The sequence below is a fragment of the Labrus bergylta genome, chromosome 21, assembly GCF_963930695.1.
Source record: "Labrus bergylta chromosome 21, fLabBer1.1, whole genome shotgun sequence".
NCBI lineage: Eukaryota > Metazoa > Chordata > Actinopteri > Labriformes > Labridae > Labrus > Labrus bergylta.
Window position 1 is genome coordinate 346904 of NC_089215.1, and position 22500 is coordinate 369403.

The following is a 22500-nucleotide window of genomic DNA, read 5'->3' on the forward strand; positions in this document are numbered from 1 at the left end:
AGTTATCAGGTCAACAGGTGTTGCAGCGATGGAAGCGGGCAAGAGAAGTGGTTCAGATAGAAGTGATTGTACCCGACCTAAAAAGCCTCTGCATGTTTCTAATAAGCTCCACGAGCAGAAACGTGCTCAAACTAGGATCAATATTGGAGATGCTTTTGAAAAATGGAGAGAGGTTAGAACACAGAAAGGTTTACAGACCCATGCAGAGCTGGATAAACACTGAAGCTTCAGTGTCCACCACATGGTGACCTGAGTGAACATCCACTCTACAGAGGGGGAGGGGGGGGAGACAGCTCTCTATGATGTTTAGAATTTAGACTGCAGTACACATTTTAAACACTAGGGGTCAGAGGGGTCAACCTGCAAATACAATTTGTTGTATTTTTCTTTTGCACACATCTGCAGAATGTTTAAAAAGTCTTATGAGTTATTTTTTGTTTCATGATCAGCAGGTAAAAACAGTCTGAACACTAAATACGTATCTTCTTCTTCTTCATATTTATCGTATTATTTCTGTGTCTTCAGTTCACTTCTGCACGTACAAAGAGAAGTTCATCAGTCTGTACTGCCGCCTGTCTTCCGTCCTCGACCTCGACGCCCTCATTACCCAGCAGGCATTGAGGGAAGCGATCACTGACAGCGAGGTGACCACGGCTAAACAGAGACACCAGCTCATACTGGACTACATCCAGGTAAAGAAAAACACACACACACGCAACACCTGTTTTACCCAGCATGCATTTCATTTACAACAGAGGACGACAAACTATATCTGTTGTGAATTTGATTTTACAGACGCGAAACAAACGTGTCAGATTTTAAATGTCGTGCTCAGATGCTACACACCTCCTAGTCGTGAATTTCGATAACAACTCCTCGGACTTTAGTGAAGATTTCTGATTCCATTCCTACATCCTGGTCCTTTTTGTCTTGCTTAAGAACAAACTTTAACACCTTCAGTTTCACTTACTCGCTGAGTAAGTCAGAAGGGAATTTGTGTTTCCTGTGGTGAAAGTCTTTTAGCATCAAAGATGGAGTCAGCAGCTTCTTCCTTCAAAATAAAATACAGACTTCTCCTTCAAAATAAAACACAGACTTCTCCTAAAGTGAAGCTGGCTGGTTCCTTCAAAATAAAACACAGACTTCTCCTAAAGTGAAGCTGGCTGGTTCCTTCAAAATAAAACACAGACTTCTCCTTCAAAATTAAACACAGACTTCTCCTAAAGTGAAGCTGGCTGGTTCCTTCAAAATAAAACACAGACTTCTCCTTCAAAATAAAACACAGACTTCTCCTCAAGTGAAGCTGGCTGGTTCCTTCAAAATAAAAGACAGTCTGCTCCATTGTCCCTTCTGGGCCTCCGTACATGTGTGGTGGTGACTGTGTCTGCAGAGACTCTGTCCTCTCACTGGATTTTACTGTTCTGCTTTGTGACGGTTGACTCGGGACGTTTGTGGGCGGAGCTGGTGTGTTTCCTCCAGCCAATGACAGCACAGCAGGTGAGTTTAGGAGTGGATACAATTCAGTGATTGGACGAGATTCAAAGCGGTGAATATGACGGACGAGGACGTAGCAGCAAAGAAGAGAAAATATAATGAGAGTGAGGAGAAACACCAAGTGGATAAAGATCGTCCTAAAACGAGGGTGAACCTTGTGTTGTCTTTTACCCGTGGACGTGGAGTAGATCTACTTCCTGTTGGACAGGAAGGTGACAAACACTTGTGCTAGCGTGCGTTAGCTTGCAGTGTAGCTACAAGCAGTGAACGTATGTATGAGTCCAGGAGGAGGGGCTCAGTTTGTTGTGTTTACAAGCTGTAATGAACATTTTGTACTGACTCTACAAAACAGTAGTTTGTAGATATCTGGCTCTTTGTCTTGAAACATTTATGAAAGAATTATTTAACAGTTGTGGAAAACTATTCCTCTGTGATGTCTGAAACACATCAGCAGCTGCTCTGAGATCAGTTTAATTCAGTCTGAAGTCGTCTGTGGTTTAAAACACTAAACACAGCCATGAGGTCACCGCTGGACCGTCACACAGAAAGTTTCTCGAGACGCTGAAAAGATGAGAAGCAGCCGTCACACACAATATATTAAACAAAAGAGTCTGTAATCCACTTTGAGATGTTTATTGGTGTAATAAAGTGTAACTGCGGCGAGTGTGAGCTCTTAAACGGACTGTTTTTCTTCAGTTAAAGAAATCACACAAGTCCACAAGAACCAGAGAAAACCGTCTCTCTGTGAAGAGTCACCGCCGCCGTTAATGGAGACGCACCGCAAAACCACAGTGACAGAGCCGTGTGTGTGTAGCTATTCGTCTGGCTCTCTGTCTGCCATTTACAGCTCGGAAAAAAGTCGCCCAGACGAGAGAGAGAGAGAGAGAGAGAGAGAGAGAGAGAGAGAGAGAGAGAGAGAGGCTCATGAAAGACAGTAAAATGTTGATGTAAAGGGCCACGTCTGTCTATCAGCACTTCTATACTTGTGAGGACCCTAGAAGAAGTAACCACTGGACAAAATGTTCAATCTGAATTGTGCAAAAGAATTCTTTGTATAAAAAATGACCTTACTTTGTCATCTCTCCTCAGAAGTCTCCACTTAAGATACTTTCACAGCTTCTTCTTTCATGATATAAAAATGTTCAAATGTCTCTCTGAATGTGTCAGGTCAAATAAAATCATTAGTGTCCTTACTCTGAAACATGTCTCAAACTCAAACGTCTTTGTGTTACAAATATTTATTTAAAAATGTCAGAATAGTTTGAAAGAGCTCTTTTCAAATTTCTTAAATATTTTATTCCCAAAATGTTCTCTTTCTTTTTAAAAATAAATAAAACTCATATTTCATTTTTTATGTCCTCACTTTTATAAGCGATGTCCTTCCTCTTTGCAAATGTTCTTTTACTTAAAAAATCTTCACTTTACCAAACTGACCTAACTTTCTAAAAGTGTTCAGGCTGAACTGAACTCAGTTCATGAAAAATGTTTAAACTTAACAAACTGCAAATATTATAAATGCTCTAAATCAGGGGTTCCCAAACTTTTCAGCTTCCGACCCCCATTATGACAGTGATAGATACTTGGGACCCCACATTTGACGGACTAGAATAGAATAGAATAGAATTACTTAATTGATCCCAAACTGAGAAATTGTTGCGTTACAGCAGCAGGTTGTCCAAACACACAATATGAGCAAAAATCACAATGTTAGCAAATAGTATAGTAATAATAGTATAATAATAGCAAATAATATAAATATTAGCAATTAGCACTAGGTCAAAACACTGGCATTAGAACAGCAAACACCATCATATAACACATGTAATTTATTGTAAGAAACTACTTTTTTTACTTACTGTATTTTCAAATTAATGGGTGAAATATCCAATTTTTTGGAAACCATTTTCCATATTTATATGTTTTTGGAAGGAATCTTCCAAAACCCCCCCAGTGAGTCCCGACCCCCACTTTGGGAACCACTGCTCTAAATAAATCTCCCCAATTTTCAGGACAAACGTTCAAACTCCCTGAAGTCCTAACACCCTTCAAATGTCCTTACTCTCCTAAAATCCCTTAAATGTTTAAGTGTCCACAGTTTATTTAAGTGTCCTTATTCCCTAAAATTTCCTCAATTTTGAAGCGTCCACACTGAATGAGAGGAGCTGTCTAAATTTCCATAATTGACATAATCGTTTAAACCTTCTTACAGAGTCAAAACTTTTCCACAGTCTAAAAAGTATCCCCACTTTCTAAAAATATTCTCACCGTCTTTAAATGTCCAGACTCTGTAAAAGTGTTCCCCTTTCTAAACACATCCTAACATTGTCAGAAAACGTTTATTTCTAAATGGACTTTATTTTTTTAATGAACTTAATTATGATATATAAGAGCTTTATGACTTATTTTAACTTTTCCAAAAGGTGCAATTTATAGACGTCCCCACTCTCATGATCTACATTTTTAAGTGGTCCTCATAAAGACATGAAAACCAGCACACACACACACACACACACACACACACACACACACACACACACACACACACACTCTTCTCTGACCTGGGAGGTCCTGACAGTATGTGTGTGTGTGTGTGTGTGTGTGTGTGTGTGTGTGTGTGTGTGTGTGTGCTGCAGTGAAAGTGGGTTAGTGTGGGGATGACGTGATGCTGTCGTCTAATTGGACAGTTTGTTTAGACTCACCACATGTTGATGGAGGAAAGACTCGACTCAGACGGAGCTGTCTGCCTTGTTGGAGAGGAGGCGCTGTGTCGGCCATGTTTCACAATACCCGATATTTAAACCTCGATATGATTCTAGTAAAAATCTAACTCTATTGATACCAAGGCAACAGAAATAGAAGTCCTAGATGTGCAGTATTGGGTAATTCTATTGTTTTTAATCACCAGAAATTGCATGTGAACTCCTACACATCGGTCTTAACCGACTAAAACATTGAAAATGTGTCAACGTAGACTTTAGTGTGTGTAGGAGTATTTAAATGTTGACAACCTTAGTGTCTGTGGCTGCTCTTCAGATGTTTGTGTCTCCCTGGGACGTTATGTGGAGCGAACTCTGTCGGGAACTGATGCAGAATCCCCCTCCACACACACACACACACACACACACACACACAGTGAGGTTTGTGGGAAGTGACGCTGAGCAGGGAGATCTGCTGTAGCTGCAGGTCGTCCTTGTGTCTGTATCTCCCTGTGACCTGGATCCTGACGCTGCAGAGCTGCTGTCAGGATGATATGCTGCAGATGTGTCTTTGCTCCAGAAACTTCTTCTTTTTTTCTTACAAATTCGGAGAGCCGGAAGGAGGCTACAGTGTGGATTCGTCCGCCATTGTGAATTTCATGTGAAAAACATGAATGAAACATGTTTCAGCCTCTGAGCGAAACATAAACAAGCTGAAGGAAGAGCCGTCCAATCAGAGCTGAGAATAGAATGACTTTATTGATCCCAAACTGGTAAGTTGTGGTGTTACAGCAGCAGGTTATCAGAGCAAATAAAACAACATAAGAATAGATACATAAATAAACACTTAAAATATAAAAAATAAGAATAAGAAGAGATTTATACATCAAGGATTTAACATTCTTACTGGTTTAAAATGAAAAATGAAATACAACATTTATTCAGGCTATGGAGTCTGACTTCACTCTGTTTTTATGAAGTCATTACTCCACTATATATTTACATACAGGATATATTTGATATCTGTTAAATGAATGCTTAAGACGTCACATATTATACCCCGAATGAGCTCATAAGCATAAAGTAACGACCCTGTGTCCAGCGGAGGATGGTTTAATAAGCATAATTACATAAACTACAGTGTTTGTGTGATAACATACTCAAGGTCACTTCATCCACATTTTTAGACAGACTAAATAATTTGAACATTTGAATAATAATAATAATGATAATAATAACTTTATTTATATATCACCTTTTATAAACACAGGTTTACAAAGTGCTTTGACAAACAGCAGAAACAAGAACAAACTAAACCAAACACAGAAGAACATAAACAACAACAAGAACATAACAAATGCAAAATACTAAAAATAATTAAATACAATTCAACAGAAAAGAACCCAAAGTGCACGATACCCAACAGACATATATAACCCAACCATCACAAGAACCATCACAGGAACCATCATAAGGACCATCACAAGAACCATCACAAGAACCATCATAAGAACCATCACAAGAACCATCATAAGAACCATCACAAGAACCATCACAAGAACCATCACAAGAACCATCACAGGAACCATCATAAGGACCATCACAAGAACCATCACAAGAACCATCATAAGAACCATCACAAGAACCATCATAAGAACCATCACAAGAACCATCACAAGAACCATCACAAGAACCATCACAGGAACCATCATAAGAACCATCACAAGAACCATCATAAGAACCATCATAAGAACCATCACAAGAACCATCATAAGGACCATCACAAGAACCATCATAAGAACCATCACAAGAACCATCACAAGAACCATCATAAGGACCATCACAAGAACCATCATAAGAACCATCATAAGAACCATCATAAGAACCATCACAAGAACCATCACAGGAACCATCACAGGAACCATCACGAGAACCATCATAAGAACTATCACAAGAACCATCACAAGAACCCAACAACACGAGCTGAGACCAAGAGGAGCAAAGATTTAAAAAGAAGTAAGAAACTAAAAGAGCTCAAAGCAGATGTAGGTTGGTTAAGGTTGGAAGGTTAATATTAGCGTCTTGCTGTGTTTGTTGTTGGTAAACAGAGCGCAGACGTGCGGCCTCCCCTCTGCGGGACGAGCAGGAATCTCCTCCATGTTTTTTCTGTCTGCTGTCGCAGCCTCGACATTCTTTCCAACCGAGTCATCGCTGCTGTCAGTCTCCCCGCTGTGTGTGTGTGCGTGTGTGTGTGTGTGTGTGTGTGTGTGTGTGTGTGTGTGTGTGTGTGTGTGTGTGTGTGTGTGTGTGTGTGTGTGTGTGTGTGTGTGTGTGTGTGTGTGTGTGTGTGTGTGTGTATTTGTCTGGCACTCCTGCTTTCTGTCTGACAGTCGGCTAATTGCTGCTTAAGTTTTGTCACGGTTCTTTCTCTTCAAAAGCAAACACACTCACGTTTACACTCACATTCACTCGTGACACTTTTACTTTCATTCAATCGTCCAAAATGTTTTAAAATACATAAAATGTGTCCACCGCCTCTGATTATAAATAGTTTTGGGGAATTTATTTAAAATAGGATCAAAAACAGAATTTACTTTATCAGGATTAAAGGCTTTCTATGTGATTTTTTGATCCAGCAGATGTCGCCCTTGAGCTCCAGCATGAAACCAAAACAACTGGCGCTGCATTGTTGTGTTAGCATGCTAATGCTAGCGATCTTTATTCTGCTGGTATCTTCACACTGCATGTAAATTTACCTGAAATGAGCGTGATCTAGAAACACAGTTAAGCAGTGAGTACAGTATGTTATTCTTCTTTTCTCTAGTCCCTCAATTAAACAACTTTTATACACGAGGGGAGGAGTCAGCCGGCCGTCCCGGCGATGTAAACAAAGTGAAGATAGGACTCTGAAAACTCTGAAAGCATCACAGACAGTGGGACTCGGGTGTTACACCCATTGTAGACAGTCATGACTCACAGAGTTATTTTCAGAGGAGATATAAAGATATATAAAGACTTTAAGAGAATATTTTTCACTTGTCACAGCAGTTGGACGAGATGCGTCGTGACCTCCGCTGGATCACCGACGCCCTGCAGTACGCTCGCTACAAGCAGCCCCGTGGCGGCGTCCCCATCACCTGCCTGGTAGACGCCAACGCTCCGGAGAGCGACCCCAGCCAGCAGAAGAATGACTCCACCTCCTCCAACATGGACTACCTGCCCACACCTTCCCCTTCACCTGAGCTCCGCAGGAGGAAAGCCATCAGCGGTGAGTCGTCTCTGGAGCTTCAGTTTTAAAATCTCATTGTTCAACGCATGTAGCCCCTTTGTTAACCGCTTTCCCATGACCCTCTGATGTCAGACTCTCTGCTCGGCTCAGATGAAGACGGGTCCTCGGAGGTTTTCCTGCCGACAGACAGCGACTACGACTCGAGCGACGCCCTGAGCCCCCGCGAGCTGGACCTGCTCTACTCTCCCCCCCAGGGTCTTTCCCAGCAGGCCCTGCACTCCCTGGGCGGCAGCGCTCCAGACGTGCTCCAGATCCATGAGCTCAGGTGAGTGGTTCATTATAAATCAAAAAAACACACAAGTCAATTGCTGTGATACTCGTTCTTTATACATCTGTATTAATTTATACCAGAAACAACAGATCTTGTAACGCCATTAAAATCAGTCTTAAGGATAAACTCAACAGCTTCACTGTGGTGAAATTTTTTTGAAATATGTTCAAACTGGGCTAAATTAATAAACCGATGTTGTATTTTTGGTTAAAATAGAAAAAAGTTTCAACATGAGAGAAACTATCACTACGTCTGACCACAATAAAAACTTTCCCCTGGTAGTTTTGATATAAACATTTCTACACTATAAATGTGTTTGTGGTCCTACAAAAGCTGGCATCAGTACTTAAACAAAAACAAATACCTGAATACCAATTAGAGTAGTTACATGTTCAAGCACCTTTCAGAGGCCGAGATGCTAGCTAGCAGCTATCAGCTGTACTCAAAAGTCAGGAATTAGTTGTCAAAAAATAAAAGTCTTAATTAGTGGCTGACAGCGTCAATACTTGGGGCCGAAACATTTATCTAAATACCATAAGTTATGTGTTTGAGCATCAGTCAGAGGCTGAGATGCTACATAAACAAACAGTTGGTATGTTTGATGCTAGCTAGCAGCTATCACCTGACCTCAAGCTGTTAGGAACTGATGAACAAACGTAATATCAGGAAGTGTGAATGTATCTGATCCTGGTCCATGTCCTGTCTCTCAGGTACAGCGTCTGCCCCCCCACAGACCTGCCCCTCTCTCCCGCCCTGAAGGATCCTAAATCTTCCCCCCTCCTCACCCCGCACTCCCCCTCTCTGTCCAAGCACTTTCCGTTCTCTACCTCGGCTTTGCCTCGTTCTCCCTCGCTCTCCAGGACCCTCCCGACCTCCCCCTCCCTCCCCCTGTCCCCCAGATTCTCCAACGACCTCCCTCTGTCCCTCCCCCTCTCCCCTGCGCTGTCCGACACCACCAAGACACTGGAGGGCCTGTCCCTCTCAAAGGAGGGCATCGCCCCCCTGAGGGCCCTCGCCAACCCCCCCGCCAAACGAAAGCTGCTCTCCAGGAGCCACCGGGGTCAGTACTTCAGCGGTCCTCAGCGCTGGCTCAAGGGTCACAGCGGGGAGAGCCTCACCGGGTCTCTATCTGAGGGGGTCTACACCAAACAGGTGGACCAGGACCTGACTCCGCTCGGGGACAGCCCCTCCCTGCAGGGCCCCACCTACGTAAGCCACGCCTCCTGCGTCCTGGAGAGCAGGAAAGGTCGACAGCGAGAGCCCCGACCCCACATACGCCGGATCTTTGTAGAGCCTTGCAAGGAGCTGTCTCCAGGCCACGAGAGGAGGGACTGGGGGGAGGGGGAGCTGGGGGGAGGGACGACGAAGGAGGTGACGGCGGCAGGTGTGTCGGTGGTTGTGGCTCAGGTGGAGTCGGAAGGGGAGGGGGAGGAGCCAGAGGGAGCTGCCACCCAGGAAGTAGACTCAGACGACCAAACAAACGCCCAGGTGTCAGAGATCCTGAGCAGCACGCTGTAGGTGAGTGGTGTCAATCTGAATGAAGCTAGGGCTAGGTTATGATTAGCCTAGCTTAGCATAATGGCTAGGTTTGTCAAGATACCAGATATTTAAACTTTGATATGATTCTAGTAAATTCAAGTTAGAGAGTGTTCAGAAGTTTTCTTTGATGGACCCATTCTCTCGTTCCTTCCATTCCAAAAAGACGTTTTTTAAAGTTTCAGTGGCGCAGTTACCACCAACTCTTAGCAGACGGTAATTGTTTCACTCTGTGCATTGCTGTTAGCAGAGCTGTTTGTAGACGCTTTTTAAAACATTATTCACCAGCTGACTCTACAGTAGATCATTTAAATCCATGCTCACAGCACCAATGCACAGAGACGCTGTTTTTACTCTGCAGCGCAGTTAGGGGAGCGTTTAACCATGTAGTCATTTATGGTCCCATCAAATAGACCAGAGCGCAGGAGAGGAATTAGGGCGGGGCTACCTCGGATTGACAAGTTGTTACCATGATGATGTTTTGCAGCGGATTTGTAACTTCTTGTCCAAGTTGTTCCAAAAAACAAAATGGTGACGGCAACAATGCCGAACGTTAAAGTCTTAATAATAATGTCTACAATGGGTGTAACACCCGAGTCCCACTGTCTGTGATGTTTTCAGAGTTTTCAGAGTCCTATCTTCACTTTGTTTACATCGCCGGGACGGCCGGCTGACTCCTCCCCTCATGTATAAAAGTTGTTTAATTGAGGGACTAGAGAAAAGAAGAATAACATACTGTACTCACTGCTTAACTGTGTTTCTAGATCACGCTCATTTCAGGTAAATTTACATGCAGTGTGAAGATACCAGCAGAATAAAGATCGCTAGCATTAGCATGCTAACACAACAATGCAGCGCCAGTTGTTTTGGCTTCTTGGTTTCCCTCAAGGGCGACATCTGCTGGATCAAATAAATCACATATAAAGCCTTTAACTCCAGCTGTTTGGTCTCTTAATCACGGCCTCCTTGTCTCTCTCTCTCTCTCTCTCTCTCTCTCTTTCAGTGACGACCTGCCAGACGTGACCTCTCCGTAGATTGTAAACTAAAGTTGCTGGTTCAACTCCGCCAAGCCTCAGAACCCATGGCATCGACTGTTACAAAGAAGAAAAAAAATCAATGCAAACGACAAGCCAACACTGCTTCTCCGAAACAGAAAACTTTGCACACTTTGACCAAAAACAAGAAGCTTTGATTGATTGTGGCTTGGATACAGAAATATGACGCCTTCTCTCCCCCCGGTTTAGTTTCATTCACATCGCTGAGAAGGATTCCTGTCGTTGATTATCTCCCTGTGTTAAGAGCATGGATTCTCCTCTACTTGAAGTGAATGTACAGTTCAGTCTGATTGTTCGAGTCTAAATGTGGTCGATTTTACCTGTGGTCAGTTTTAAAGATTATATTAAATTTATATGATTCCCCAGAGTTTTAAACCGCCTAACAGACCACTAAAACCTTCTGAAGTATTTTTGTGATCTGGGGTTGAAGTCGTGTTTCCCCGAGACGTTGGTGGACGGTCAGATTTGTGTTTTGTTGGCATGAAGTCGTCTGTAGCCGTCCGTTCGTCTGGACTGAAGCGTCTCGTCCAGTTTGTGCCTCCTCCTGGTTCTGCATGATGCCGTCAGGGTCACGGGGGGGTGTCAGGATATCTCTGTCTGCACTTTGCCCCCCCCCCCCCCCCCCGACTCACATTTCACCCGGGCCTGACGGTGTTTGTTGTGCTGTCGTGTTGACTTTTCGTTCAGCTTCTTCTTTTCGTTTTTTTCTGAGGCTGCTGCTGTGTTTTATCTTTTCTTACAAGCTGCACCAGAAAAAAGATAGATTTTTTTTGTGAGAAGTGAAACTCTGGTCGGTTTGAACATGCACAGATCCTTCACATGTATGCACGGTATTTTAACAGTGCGTTTTTCATGTTTGCAGATAGCAATTATGGAATAAAAGCTAATGGAATAGATTTGATGCATTTGGGCATTAACTGTGGCAGCTTCTCTCATTAATGATGGTTAAAAGGTCAATGTCCTCAAACGTGTTGATGAAGTATTCATTTGCAGGTGTTGTTTTTGTTTTGAATGTGTAACACAAATCCTGCAGGACTCACACAGTACTGCAGTCACCTCGTCATGTGGAAGAAGAGTTGGTTTTTAAAACATTTATGGAGGTAAAACAGAAAAAATCACGACAAAATCCAATGTTGAGTCGGGGGTGATTAGCGTAGCGTAGCTTAGCATAAAGACTGAAAGTGGAGGGAAACTGCCAACCAGGATCAGTTACATTCTTATTTCGTTTATTTCAAACGAACAGAAGTGTAAAAATGAGTGAGTCACAGAGACATGGCTAGCAGTTTCCCTCTGCTTTCAGTCATTATGCTAAGCTACGCTAATCAAAGAAATGACTGTGCAACCATTGTTTTTCTTTTATGTTAGACACATAAAAATGAGAGTGACGACCAGCTGAACATCCCAACCTCAGAAAGAGAGAGAATAAATACAGAAGTATTAAAAAACTATTGATTTTATTTTTATTTTAGAATGACGAGCGGTTTCTGACACCCATAGATTTTATTTTTGTAGCTTTGGTTGTTAATCGTTTGGTTTTAATAAATCAGGTGACTGTTGAGACGAACACGAGCAGACATGTTGGGAACAAACTGATTTTTAACTTTTTTACTTCAAAGTCGTCACGATACCAGAGCTTTAAAACTTTGATACGATTCTAGTGAAAATCAAACGATATTGATTCCTGTTTTAAAAACCACGACGACAAAAGTCACTCCATCTCCCTCTTTCTCTTAGACACCCCAATGTTAGATCATTTCTTATTTGATTATTATAAATTGCAGATAAACTCCTGCACACTGTCTGTGTTGAACTAAAATGATTTTTTTCTATTTAGACAGTGAGCAGGATTTTGTCCTGTCTCATGAGAAAGATTGAGTTGTGTTAAAGCTTCGGTACTTTTTGTTGCTCTCGTTCTTTAAAATAACAGAAAGTATCAATTTAAAGGTCACATATTATTTAAAATCCACTTCCCCATGTTCCTCTAACTCTAACATGTGTCTCTAGTCCGTCTACAAAACCCCCAATGATGAGAAAAGTCCATCCTCTCCGTCTTCTCTCTGCTCCACTTTTCAGAAAATGTGTGCTCAAACAGGCCGTTTGGAGGTTTTCCCTTCATGACATCACAAAGGGCAGTAGCCCCTCCCCCAGGTGGGTGACACTCCCACAGCTAGGTGTTTGTTCTGCCCTCTGAGTCTGCCTTCTCACCGTAAACAATAGGACATGGAGAGAGAAAGACCGAGTACACCCGAGCCCTTCCAGAGAGGGGGCGTGGTCAGACACAGCTCATTTACATATTTACATTTACAAATAAGGTATGTGATCTTTAAAGGTAGAGCTTGTATCCGATCTAATGCGTTTGGACTCTGTGCTTACATGTTGATGTCCGTCCTGTGTGAGGGTTCAGGTGCGTCTGTGAGCGACTCCTCTCTGTTTCTTTTCTCTCTTCATGTTTGTTTTTACGCCCCGAGGCGTCTTTGTGGATATTTTTCTCTCTGGACGACATCACGGAGTCATTTCTAACTCCGGACTTTATTTATTTGCAGCTGAAGGACGATTAAAAAAAGACTCCATTGTTTTCTCCACGTCTGAACTCACAGGATTGGATGTATTTTAAGAACAGAAATAAACTTTGTCTCACGTGGATGTTGTGCACTTAAACCTGCGAGCGTGTCTTCTGTCATGTTTTTATTTATTTTACTTTGTTTAAACCCTTTTAAACTTTTTACCATCCAGCATCAGACCGTTGCAGCAGAGACGACAGGTTGTCATCGCTGCGTCCTCGTTCATATCTGAGGCATTCTGGGTATGTGAGTCAAGCTCAGCCAATCAGAGGTCATGAGACACCGCTGTCAGAGGCGGACAGGTGATGTTACCTGTGAGCTGGAGCTGCAGGATCATCAGATTATAGATCATATCAGAGTATGCAGCAGCAGGCGATCGGTCTGCAGCGGTTTCTTTTTGATGATTTCTTCTTCTACACTAAATTAAACCAGTCACCTCGTACTGTCAAGGCAAACACAACCCAATATTTACCCTTCTCTAGGACTTCCAGGCGTCTGCTTTCTTTGACGTCATAACGTGGTGATGCCACGATAAGGGAGGCGGGGCTTAGATAAGGGAGGCGGGGCTCCTTTCCTCGTATCCTGTCACAGATGTTGATGTGAAGGTTGTCTGTCGACCAAAGATTGATTTCTTTCATTTCTTCATTTTTTACCCCCAAATTATTTCCACCTCCTCTGTCATTAAAACTGAAACATTTCCAGAAGAAGAATTTGTTTAACTACAATCGCTCCAAATACACGTTACCTGTGGGATTAAGTTAACTTCACTTCTTGCCTCGTGCCGTCTCGAGAATTGAAAAGATTTTAACCCGGTCTGGTCTCGGGTCTCAGACTGGACAGACTCCAGGTTTTAAATCACGACCACCACTGATCGGCTATTTCTCCACGTCATCGTCGTCTAAGCTAGAGACACGCCCCCTAAACACAAGATGATGATCTATCAGATATTTATGGTCTTGGTCTTGGAGCCCTCTGGTCTCGGTTAGTCTGGTCTTGACTACAACACTAGCTGGTGGTTCAGTCATAATACATCATCTTTTATTCCCTTTAGTTTGACTTTTATCTCTGAGATTCGGTGAAGAAGTTAAAGGTCAGAAAACGAAGCGACTCTTCTCCTCGGTCTGTAGATTTACTCGTGACTCAGACGTGTGTGTGAGGTCTCACTCACTCGTGGACTCACAGTTTCTGGTTTCCTCTCACAGACTGGAGGTGTGTGATGATGAATCCTCCGCTGCCCCGAGTTCTGACTGTCAGGCTCAGACCGCCGTGTGGGAGGGTGTGAACCAACTGGAATCTCACACCGCGGCTGGCAGAGAGTTTTCCCGCTGGAGCGTTCAGGAGCGTCGGCCCAAACCACAGGATCGCTGCTGAACGACTCGACTCTGCACACAACGAGTCGCTCAGAGAGAGAGGAGATCCTGAGAGCTGCTCGGGGAAACTCTGTCTGAGGCGACCTGACCTATAGACGTTTTTAACTTCCTGTGTTTAAACCACAGCGTCATCAAGTAAGACAATAACAAATATTCAAATTATACTGCTGCCAAATCTGCTTGTGTGAGACCCAAGGTATGAAAAGAAAACCTTTCTGGTGCACACCAACAAATCAACAAAAAAAAGATTTTGATCTAACCAAAAAGTGTCAGACAGACCAATAAAGGTCCAATCAGTGAGCTGTGTAGAGAGTGAGATGATAAAGGTATCTTACTCTCTGATCATTAAGGAAACATGCTATGTTGAAGTGCTGGCTTCTCTGACAACAATGCAGCAGCCAGTATGTCCTCCTTCTAACTTTAGATTCTGCTCCTGAATGCTCTGGATTTGTTTGGACCAGAGAAGGTAGGCGCTTTTAAGACACACCCCAGAGTTACATACTGCTCCTTTAAGGTTTATAACTTTTTCAGTCTTCTGTGGTCAGTCTTCAAAGCGGGTGTATCATTCTCCAAAGACGTTGTCTTTTAAATATGGGGTTCAGTGTTAAAAAAACGATCACTTTCTGTGTTTTTTGTTTACGTTTTGAACAGCGTGATAACTGTTCTGTTGTTGTTGTTTTCACAAAGGTGAACCTGAAGAAACCTCACTCTCTGTTTACTCTCTGACTCGTCTTTTCAAGGTAAAAACACGACGTCACAGCGATCGCGTCCACTTATCATCAAAAGACTCGAGCTGCTGTTTGCATTTTCCACTCCATTCCAGTTTTCTTCCAGAGGACTGAGAGTGTGTGTTCCTCTCATCCTCACACACACACACACACACACACACACACACACACACACACACACACACACACACACACACACACACACACACACACACACACTGATCCACATGGTTTGAATCACATTCTTCTTTGATTTTCCAGCACGCGGCGACGGCGGCGGTGATACGGCCCGGCGCAGTGGATCAGTGGCTTGTCCACTTCAGTGTGTGTGTGATTCCCTCTGATGTCAGCGTACGACGTTAGCTTAATCTTAATAGTGAATCAGCGGCGGCCTCCCAGGATGAAGGACAAACGGACGGCGGCTCCGTTCGTGACCCGGGTCAGATAAAAAACAGAGCTGTTTGTTGTTTCTGTAATTCAGAGCTTTGATGGAGAGACAGCCGGGCAATTTGGACGCTCCATTTGGGTGAGAAGGCTTCAAGGTGGCAGAGACGGGTCAAACACACACACACACACACACACACACACACACACACACACACACACACACACACACACACACACACACACACACACACACACACACACATAAGGCTCATGTTTCAGAATTATCATTTCAAACAGTCAGTCGAATACTTTAACTGTAACGCTCTCTCGCTGTGAGATACAGATGTTTAACCAGATGTTCACTATGATCCAAACATGTTGCAGATATTCATCCCCCAAAATATCAGAAATCCAGAGCGACTGTTTCATGAAGGATTCAAAGATTCAAGGACGCTTCTGATGAACACTCAGGTCTCCGAGTACAATCGACTCGTGAATGTCAATAAATGTTTCTACATCTTTGTAACTTCAAGTAAAACTCGACATTCTGGTCCATGAACTTTACCACGTTCATGAGAAAGTTTCTTGCAATAACAGAAAATGTTTCCATCATTCTGTCTCATAAAATGAGTTTAAAGGAGCAGTATGTAACTCTGCCTCCTAGTGTTTAAAATGTGTACTGCAGTCTAAATTCTAAACATCATAGAGAGCTGTCCCCCCCCCCCCTCCTCTCTAGAGTGGATGCTCACTCAGGTCACCATGTGGTGGACTCTGAAGCTTCAGTGTTTATCCAGCTCTGCATGGGTCTGTAAACCTTTCTGTGTTCTAACCTCTCTCCATTTTTCAAAAGCATCTCCAATATTGATCCTAGTTTGAGCACGTTTCTGCTCGTGGAGCTTATTAGAAACATGCAGAGGCTTTTTAGGTCGGCTACAATCACCTTCTCGGGTACTACCTTCTCTGGTCCAAACAAATCCAGAGCATTCAGGAGCAGAATCTAAAGTTAGAAGGAGGACATACTGGCTGCTGCATTGTTGTCAGAGATGACGTTCCTCTCCTGCACGTGTCTGATGGAAAAGACATTTTAAAAAGTGTGATATTGAATAGTATCAAACATTATATTTTAATCATTGTTATTTTTAATGGATATCAGGAGAATCTCAAAAACAGAACCACAACATGTTCAGCCAAAGATTTAAATTATTCATCCTGGAAGAATAGATTTCAGCATTAGCTGTTTTTCTTTTTCAAACATCTTCCACCCCCTGACCCCTTGTCTCTGTCTCCTCCCCCCCCCCCCCCCCCCCCCACCCCCCCCCACCCCCCCCCCCCCCCCCCCCCCCCCCCCCCCCCGCCCCTCACTCCTCCGGTTGCCTGTTTGTGGGTAATTTTCTTGGCCGGCTGATGTGACAGTGTGTGACGGGCGCCGTTAAACTGTCATATCTCTGTTCAGAGGAAGTCGGCGGCTCTGATAAGGACTTCCTGTCTCTTTGTAAACCTTTTCTCCTTCACTTCACTCTCAGGGTCTCAGTGAAGGACCCCCGGGGGACGACTCGTGTTCACGCTGCCGTGGATCTGGTCTGGGGCCTTGAGGACTTTCAGGTTCCAGGAAAAGTCACCGCTGTGTCCTTAAGGTCGCAGACGGCCTCTGTGGAGTCTCAGACATAACGATAACCACATCCAGCCGCAGTCTAACGGCCTTTAGTACCAACATGTTCCCCTTTAAAAGACTCAAATCAGACCTGATCCAACTTTAAAGACATGCACATGTTGACCTGATGATGGCGCTACAGTCTAATGTTGAAAATATATGATTTAAGATCTGTAGCATTTAAGGAAGACAAAGGTTTATTCACACATTAAAAGTTCCTCTTCGGTCATTTCACTGTTTCATTGTTTTTATCATCGTCTTCTTGAGGGTTCCGATCATTACCTGGATATAAAGATGAACGTTATGTCTCCCTCTCATGTTGTATAAAATTGAAGCTAAAGAACCCCCTGCAACGGGCGCTGAGGTGTTGCGCTGGTGACGTCATTTGGAGCAAAGAAATGTGCAGATTCTAGTCAAGCTGGTGGAACCAAACACACATTTAACTTCCTGATGAAAAGGTCAAAGGTCACTCGGGTCGTTTCAGTCCACGACACCCAACTGAAGCTCAGGATTATTGAAAGTTCAATGACGTGCAGGAGGCGGCGCTTATGACCTATACTGCAGCCAGTCAGCAGGGGGAGCTCCAAAAGTTTAGGGGGGTCGTTCTTATTTCTAGTCTATGATCTATTAAAACGGCTCCCAGTGTCGAGTCATTTGTAGTTTTTAATTACAAAAAGATGTCATCAAACTCCTCCCCACGGTCTAAACTGCAGAAAATATGTTGGCAACTTATTTTTGCAATTTAGACCGTGCTCTCTCTCTTTCCCTCACGGTAGCTTTTGGTCAAAACTTTAATAAAGATCAAGTTTTTTTTCAGCTTTTTTGAAATCATGGATCGTTAAAATATCAGAGAGAGCTTTTTTCAGTATCAACAGTTTAGACGATGTTGGTGCAAAGTGAACGATAAGTTATCCATGTGACCCCCGAGCATCCTGATAGAAGTCTGTGTATCAGCTCATGGGAGAGTCCTGGATCTTTTGGGGGTCTAAACCTGAGACCACAAACCCTCAAAGCTCTCCTCAGTCTGTGATCTTGTAAACGAGTGTTTTTCCCTGAGAGGCAGACGTGTCACTAATTGGCTTCATGGAGTTGAGAAAGCCGCTGCTGGTCGCAGGTCACACCACACACTCGTCTGTTACAGCCCCGTGCGGACACATTAACCCCCGACAGGAACCAGCTCCACACATTCAGGGCCCTGTTTGTCCTCGTCTCAGCACAGTCGGCTCTTTATCTCCCCCGAGCTCTTCTGCATTTAGTGTTTCAGACAAGATTTTGTTTTTTTATCAGCCTCATAATTCAGCTTTTACAACATGTGCAAACATACCAACGGTTTCTGCTGCTGCACGCTGACCCGCTGAAGAGTCTCTATCTGCCTCCAGACGCCTTCAACCGGCTCAAAGGATTAACATATTATTATAAAACCACCTTCACTTCATCCTGTTTTAACAAGACTGCAGAAAAAGACGCCTTCACGTTTCCTTCAGCCGCATCTGCTCTCAGAAATTGAAATGCAAAATTACAGAAACATGAAGGGAACATGGGATGAAAAAGTAAGAAATGAAGGGCCAGACTTACTAAGACTGGTTTTAGGGCGCCTCCCGACTCGAGGTCCACTTCACAAAACATACGACTCAAACGATGCTCAGGCTCGACCATATGAGTGTTGTTTGTCAACACTCATATGGTCGTCATGGTAACAGCTTCGAAGCGTTTGATGAAGTGTGGATCGATTTTCGATTGTGTTTTCAGTGGATCGTTTCTGTGGCCTATAACAGCTGAGTGTGACTCAGACCGTTAGAGGAAGTCGTGCGTGTTAACGTGTTAAAGGTCGAAACTGTTTAGTCACTAAAGGGAGTCCCTCTGCACCTTTAAGAAAAAGCTGAAGACCCAGCTCTTTCATGAATACCTACTAACTTAATGATGATGGTCTCCATATTATTGATGATGATGATGGTAATGACGATGGTTTTTGTTTGATAACGACGACTTATAAGATGGTTTCTATACTGATTAGAGCTCTCAAGAACTGCCCTCAATGTTGTGCTTTGCCTCTGGTCACTTCCTGTCAGCACCTGTGTGTCCAATCAGACTCAAAGCTGATCGTTTGCTCTTACTCACATTGTTCCCTTTTTTCTAGATCCTTGCTTGTGTTGTTCTTACTCTCTGATGTACGTCGCTTTGGATAAAAGAGTCTGATAAGTGAATTGTAGAAGTATTTACTCACTTTGATGTCATAACTCTCCGTTATTAAGATTATTATTTTATTTATCTTAATTCAGTTTTTTTCTCTGCTTTTGTCACTTTTACAAGAAGGAGTGAGACTCAAACTATTACTGCTAACTGTTGAGAAGTACCGTGTGTGTGTGTGTGTGTGTGTGTGTGTGTGTGTGTGTGTGTGTCTGTGTGTGTGTGTGTGTGTGTGTGTGTGTGTGTGTGTGTGTGTGTGTGTGTGTGTGTGTGTGTGTGTGTGTGTGTGTGTGTGTGTGTGTCTGTGTGTGTGTCTGTGTGTGTGTGTGTGTCTGTGTGTCTGTGTGTGTGTGTGTGTGTGTGTGTGTGTGTGTGTGTGTGTGTGTTAGCGGGATGGGGGGAGCTTTCTCCTCTTACATCACCGCCCTGTTGGATCCTGGTCTGCAGTCTGACTCTCCAGTCTCTCTGCAGGAGGAGAGGAGGCAACATGTGGACAGAGAGGCGCGCGGAGCTGACTCACCGGGTGACCGAGGAGGCTCGCGGCTGAGTCCGTCTCTTCTCCAGCAGGGTCCCGGGTCATGGACTGGAACCCCCTCTCCTGCTCCCCCCTCCCTCTCCCTCTCTCTCTCTCTCTCTCTCTCTCTCTCTCTCTCTCTGATGAACCAGCAGCAGTCTGAAAGTTGTTGAAGACTTTTGGAGCAGTGTGTCTGTGCGCGCTCAGCCCACACTCGATCCCCTTCAGTGAGACTCTCGGAGGGACACCTGGGCGTGTGTGTGTGTGTGTGTGTGTGTGTGTGTGTGTGTGTGTGTGTGTGTGTGTTTCTTCACGGAGGATTATCTCTGATTCTTGTCTCACCTGGAGCTCTGCTGAGGACATGGAGAACTCGTGTTATTTCCTGGCTGTGTTACTGCTCGTGCTCTCCGTGGGCTTCAGGATCGAGGAGGGAATGTGCCAGCACTACTTTCTCCTGCGGCCCATCCCCAGCGACACTCTGCCCATAGTGGACCTAAAGGAGGACCCGGACCCGGTGCTGGACCCCCGGGAGAAGGACCTGAATGAGACGGAGCTCAGGAGCTCCCTGGGCAGCCACTTCGACCCGCACTTCATGTCCGTGAACGCACCGGAGAGGTTCATGTCCCTGAACGCACCGGAGAGGTCCGAGGAACTGAGCGAGGCGGACCCGCGGCTGAAGCTCTCCGGAGCCATGCCCAAAGAGATCCGGGCCATGGAGTTCGAGGTGCAGCACGGAAAGAAGCAGAAACCGAGTAAAAAGCTGCGCAGAAGGCTGCAGCTGTGGCTGTGGTCGTACGCACTGTGCCCGGTTGTTTACGCGTGGAACGACCTGGGCAGCCGGTTCTGGCCGCGCTACGTGAAGGTGGGGAGCTGCTACAATAAGCGGTCTTGTTCGCTCCCTGAAGGGATGGTCTGCAAACCTGCCAAATCCACTCATTTTACGATCCTGCGATGGCGCTGCCTGCAGAAAAAGGGGGGTCTGAAGTGTGACTGGATACATGTTCAGTACCCCATTATATCAGAGTGCAAGTGCTCCTGCCCCAACTGAGACAGGACTCTGCTGCTGCTGCTGCACAGGACCAGACTCAGGACTGTTTTATGAGTATTTTTAAACCCGAGCAGCAACACTTCACAAACTGTCGAGCATTTTGAGTGGAGGAAAAGCTGGTTTTCTCTAAACCAAGGGGAGAAATGTCTCATCAGAACAGTTTTAATAAAACAAATCTGTCGAATAACCGCGTGGAAAAGATTTAAATGCAGAACACGAGTCTTTCTTTGCAGTGCACTGTCCAGTGTCAGAATGTATATTTGCTGTACATGTTTTTATATTTTATGACAGAACTTTGTATAAAAGCTCAGTATTATTAATCTAATCAAATCTACTGTTTTTTATATTCTGATTGTATTTGTTTATATTTATAATGAAGAATCCAAATGTTCGTTTCGAGAACTTTTTGAAGAATTTATGGACAAACATCTGAAATGTTGTGACATCAGCTGTTGATGGTGTTTTTAAAATGATTAACAGCACAAATAAGACAGCGGGGATTAAAAATCATAAAAAACAGTCAGGGGTCGTTTTTTATTATCGTCATGGAAACGTTTTTAAGATGCTGTAAAATAAAAAAATGAACATTTGGTCTCAAACATGAGTGAGGCTGTGTGGTGGTTTATTGAGGAGGAAAGGACAAAGGTTTGTATTTCAGTTTCATCAGTTAAACTTCGGGATGCAGCGGTTGAACATCGGTATTGGCGAATAATGTGGCAATAATGTAATCGATGTTTATCTGTGGCGTTGAATCGATTTAATACTGCCAAGTTTTTATGCCGACTGATTCAGAGAGGAGGGTTTTTATTGGGCAGGAAGTCACCTGGTGGACAAACCGATGTGTTATCAGAAGCCCTTTTTTGGCAAAAGTGCCAAAACTAAGCTCAGTCGGCATCACGTCTTCATACGTTCATATTGATTCAACGATGGTGTAATATCGATGTCCCAGTCTGTGAGGTCACATGGCATTTCAGTGTCGCATAAACACGGCACAGCAGGAGCTCCACACACACACACACAGTCAGACATGCACACACACACAGCACTGCTCTCCCCCGCTGACTCTCCTGATCCCTTCTCGCCTCTGTAACGCCTCTGAAGACGGTACGGGGGGGAGGGGGTCACTTCGTCTGGAGACCATTTCATTTTTTATCAACAAATAAATAATTCCCTTTGGCGATCTGTACTAAAAACATGATCACCACGGGGAATTCACCCCCCGAAAACCAAATCTGCAATCACTGAAAACACAAATAAATGCAGAAATCATCGTGATCACTGAAATGCATCGCAAACAGACAAGCGCAAGAATTTCAGAAATGCTCTACAAATATAAAAACATGACCATTTACAAAAAAAAAATCTGTATTTACAGAAATTTCAGAATTGTGCAGCAACATCAGAAATAAACTGCAAATACAGACAACAAAACCAGATCAGAATTGCGCTACAACTTTTTTTTTAACTGCGGTGCAAAAAACGAAAAGCTACCCTGACATTCACACTTTGAACGTCCTGGAAACATTATGAAATACAGAAACAAGCTGCATTAAAGGAAATTAATAGAAAGTGCAGTAAAAACTGGAAAGCATCGTGCAACACAATTTCAAAATTGCGCAGCAGCCTCAAAAATCTGCTACAGATACAGAAATTTACAACAAATGTAGAAAAGTGCAGTAAAGTCAGAAATGTGCTGCAAATACAGGAAACAGA

The 22500-nt window shown here is 43.7% G+C and overlaps 2 protein-coding genes across 2 annotated transcripts in view; both read left to right on the forward strand.

The window, feature by feature from the left end:
* Positions 1 to 13003, forward strand: part of ankfn1a (ankyrin repeat and fibronectin type III domain containing 1a) — a 30119-nt gene extending 17116 nt beyond the window's left edge. Inside the window, exons 13-17 of the mRNA XM_065950074.1 lie at positions 526 to 692; positions 7236 to 7458; positions 7552 to 7744; positions 8461 to 9268; positions 10290 to 13003. Coding sequence (XP_065806146.1) covers positions 526 to 692; positions 7236 to 7458; positions 7552 to 7744; positions 8461 to 9268 — 1391 coding nt within the window. The 3' untranslated portion in view covers positions 10290 to 13003. The remainder of the gene's footprint in view (positions 1 to 525; positions 693 to 7235; positions 7459 to 7551; positions 7745 to 8460; positions 9269 to 10289) is intronic.
* A 3766-nt stretch (positions 13004 to 16769) lies between these two features.
* On the forward strand, positions 16770 to 21404 carry nog3 (noggin 3). Its single transcript, XM_065950051.1, has one exon. It carries the CDS (start codon positions 20101 to 20103, stop codon positions 20785 to 20787), a length of 687 nt encoding a protein of 228 aa, XP_065806123.1. The 5' UTR covers positions 16770 to 20100; the 3' UTR covers positions 20788 to 21404.
* Positions 21405 to 22500: the final 1096 nt, after the last annotated feature.

Bases quoted from the DNA above. Each gene is read 5' to 3' on its own strand.
- nog3 (XM_065950051.1), top strand. From the start codon at position 20,101: ATGGAGAACTCGTGTTATTTCCTGGCTGTGTTACTGCTCGTGCTCTCC.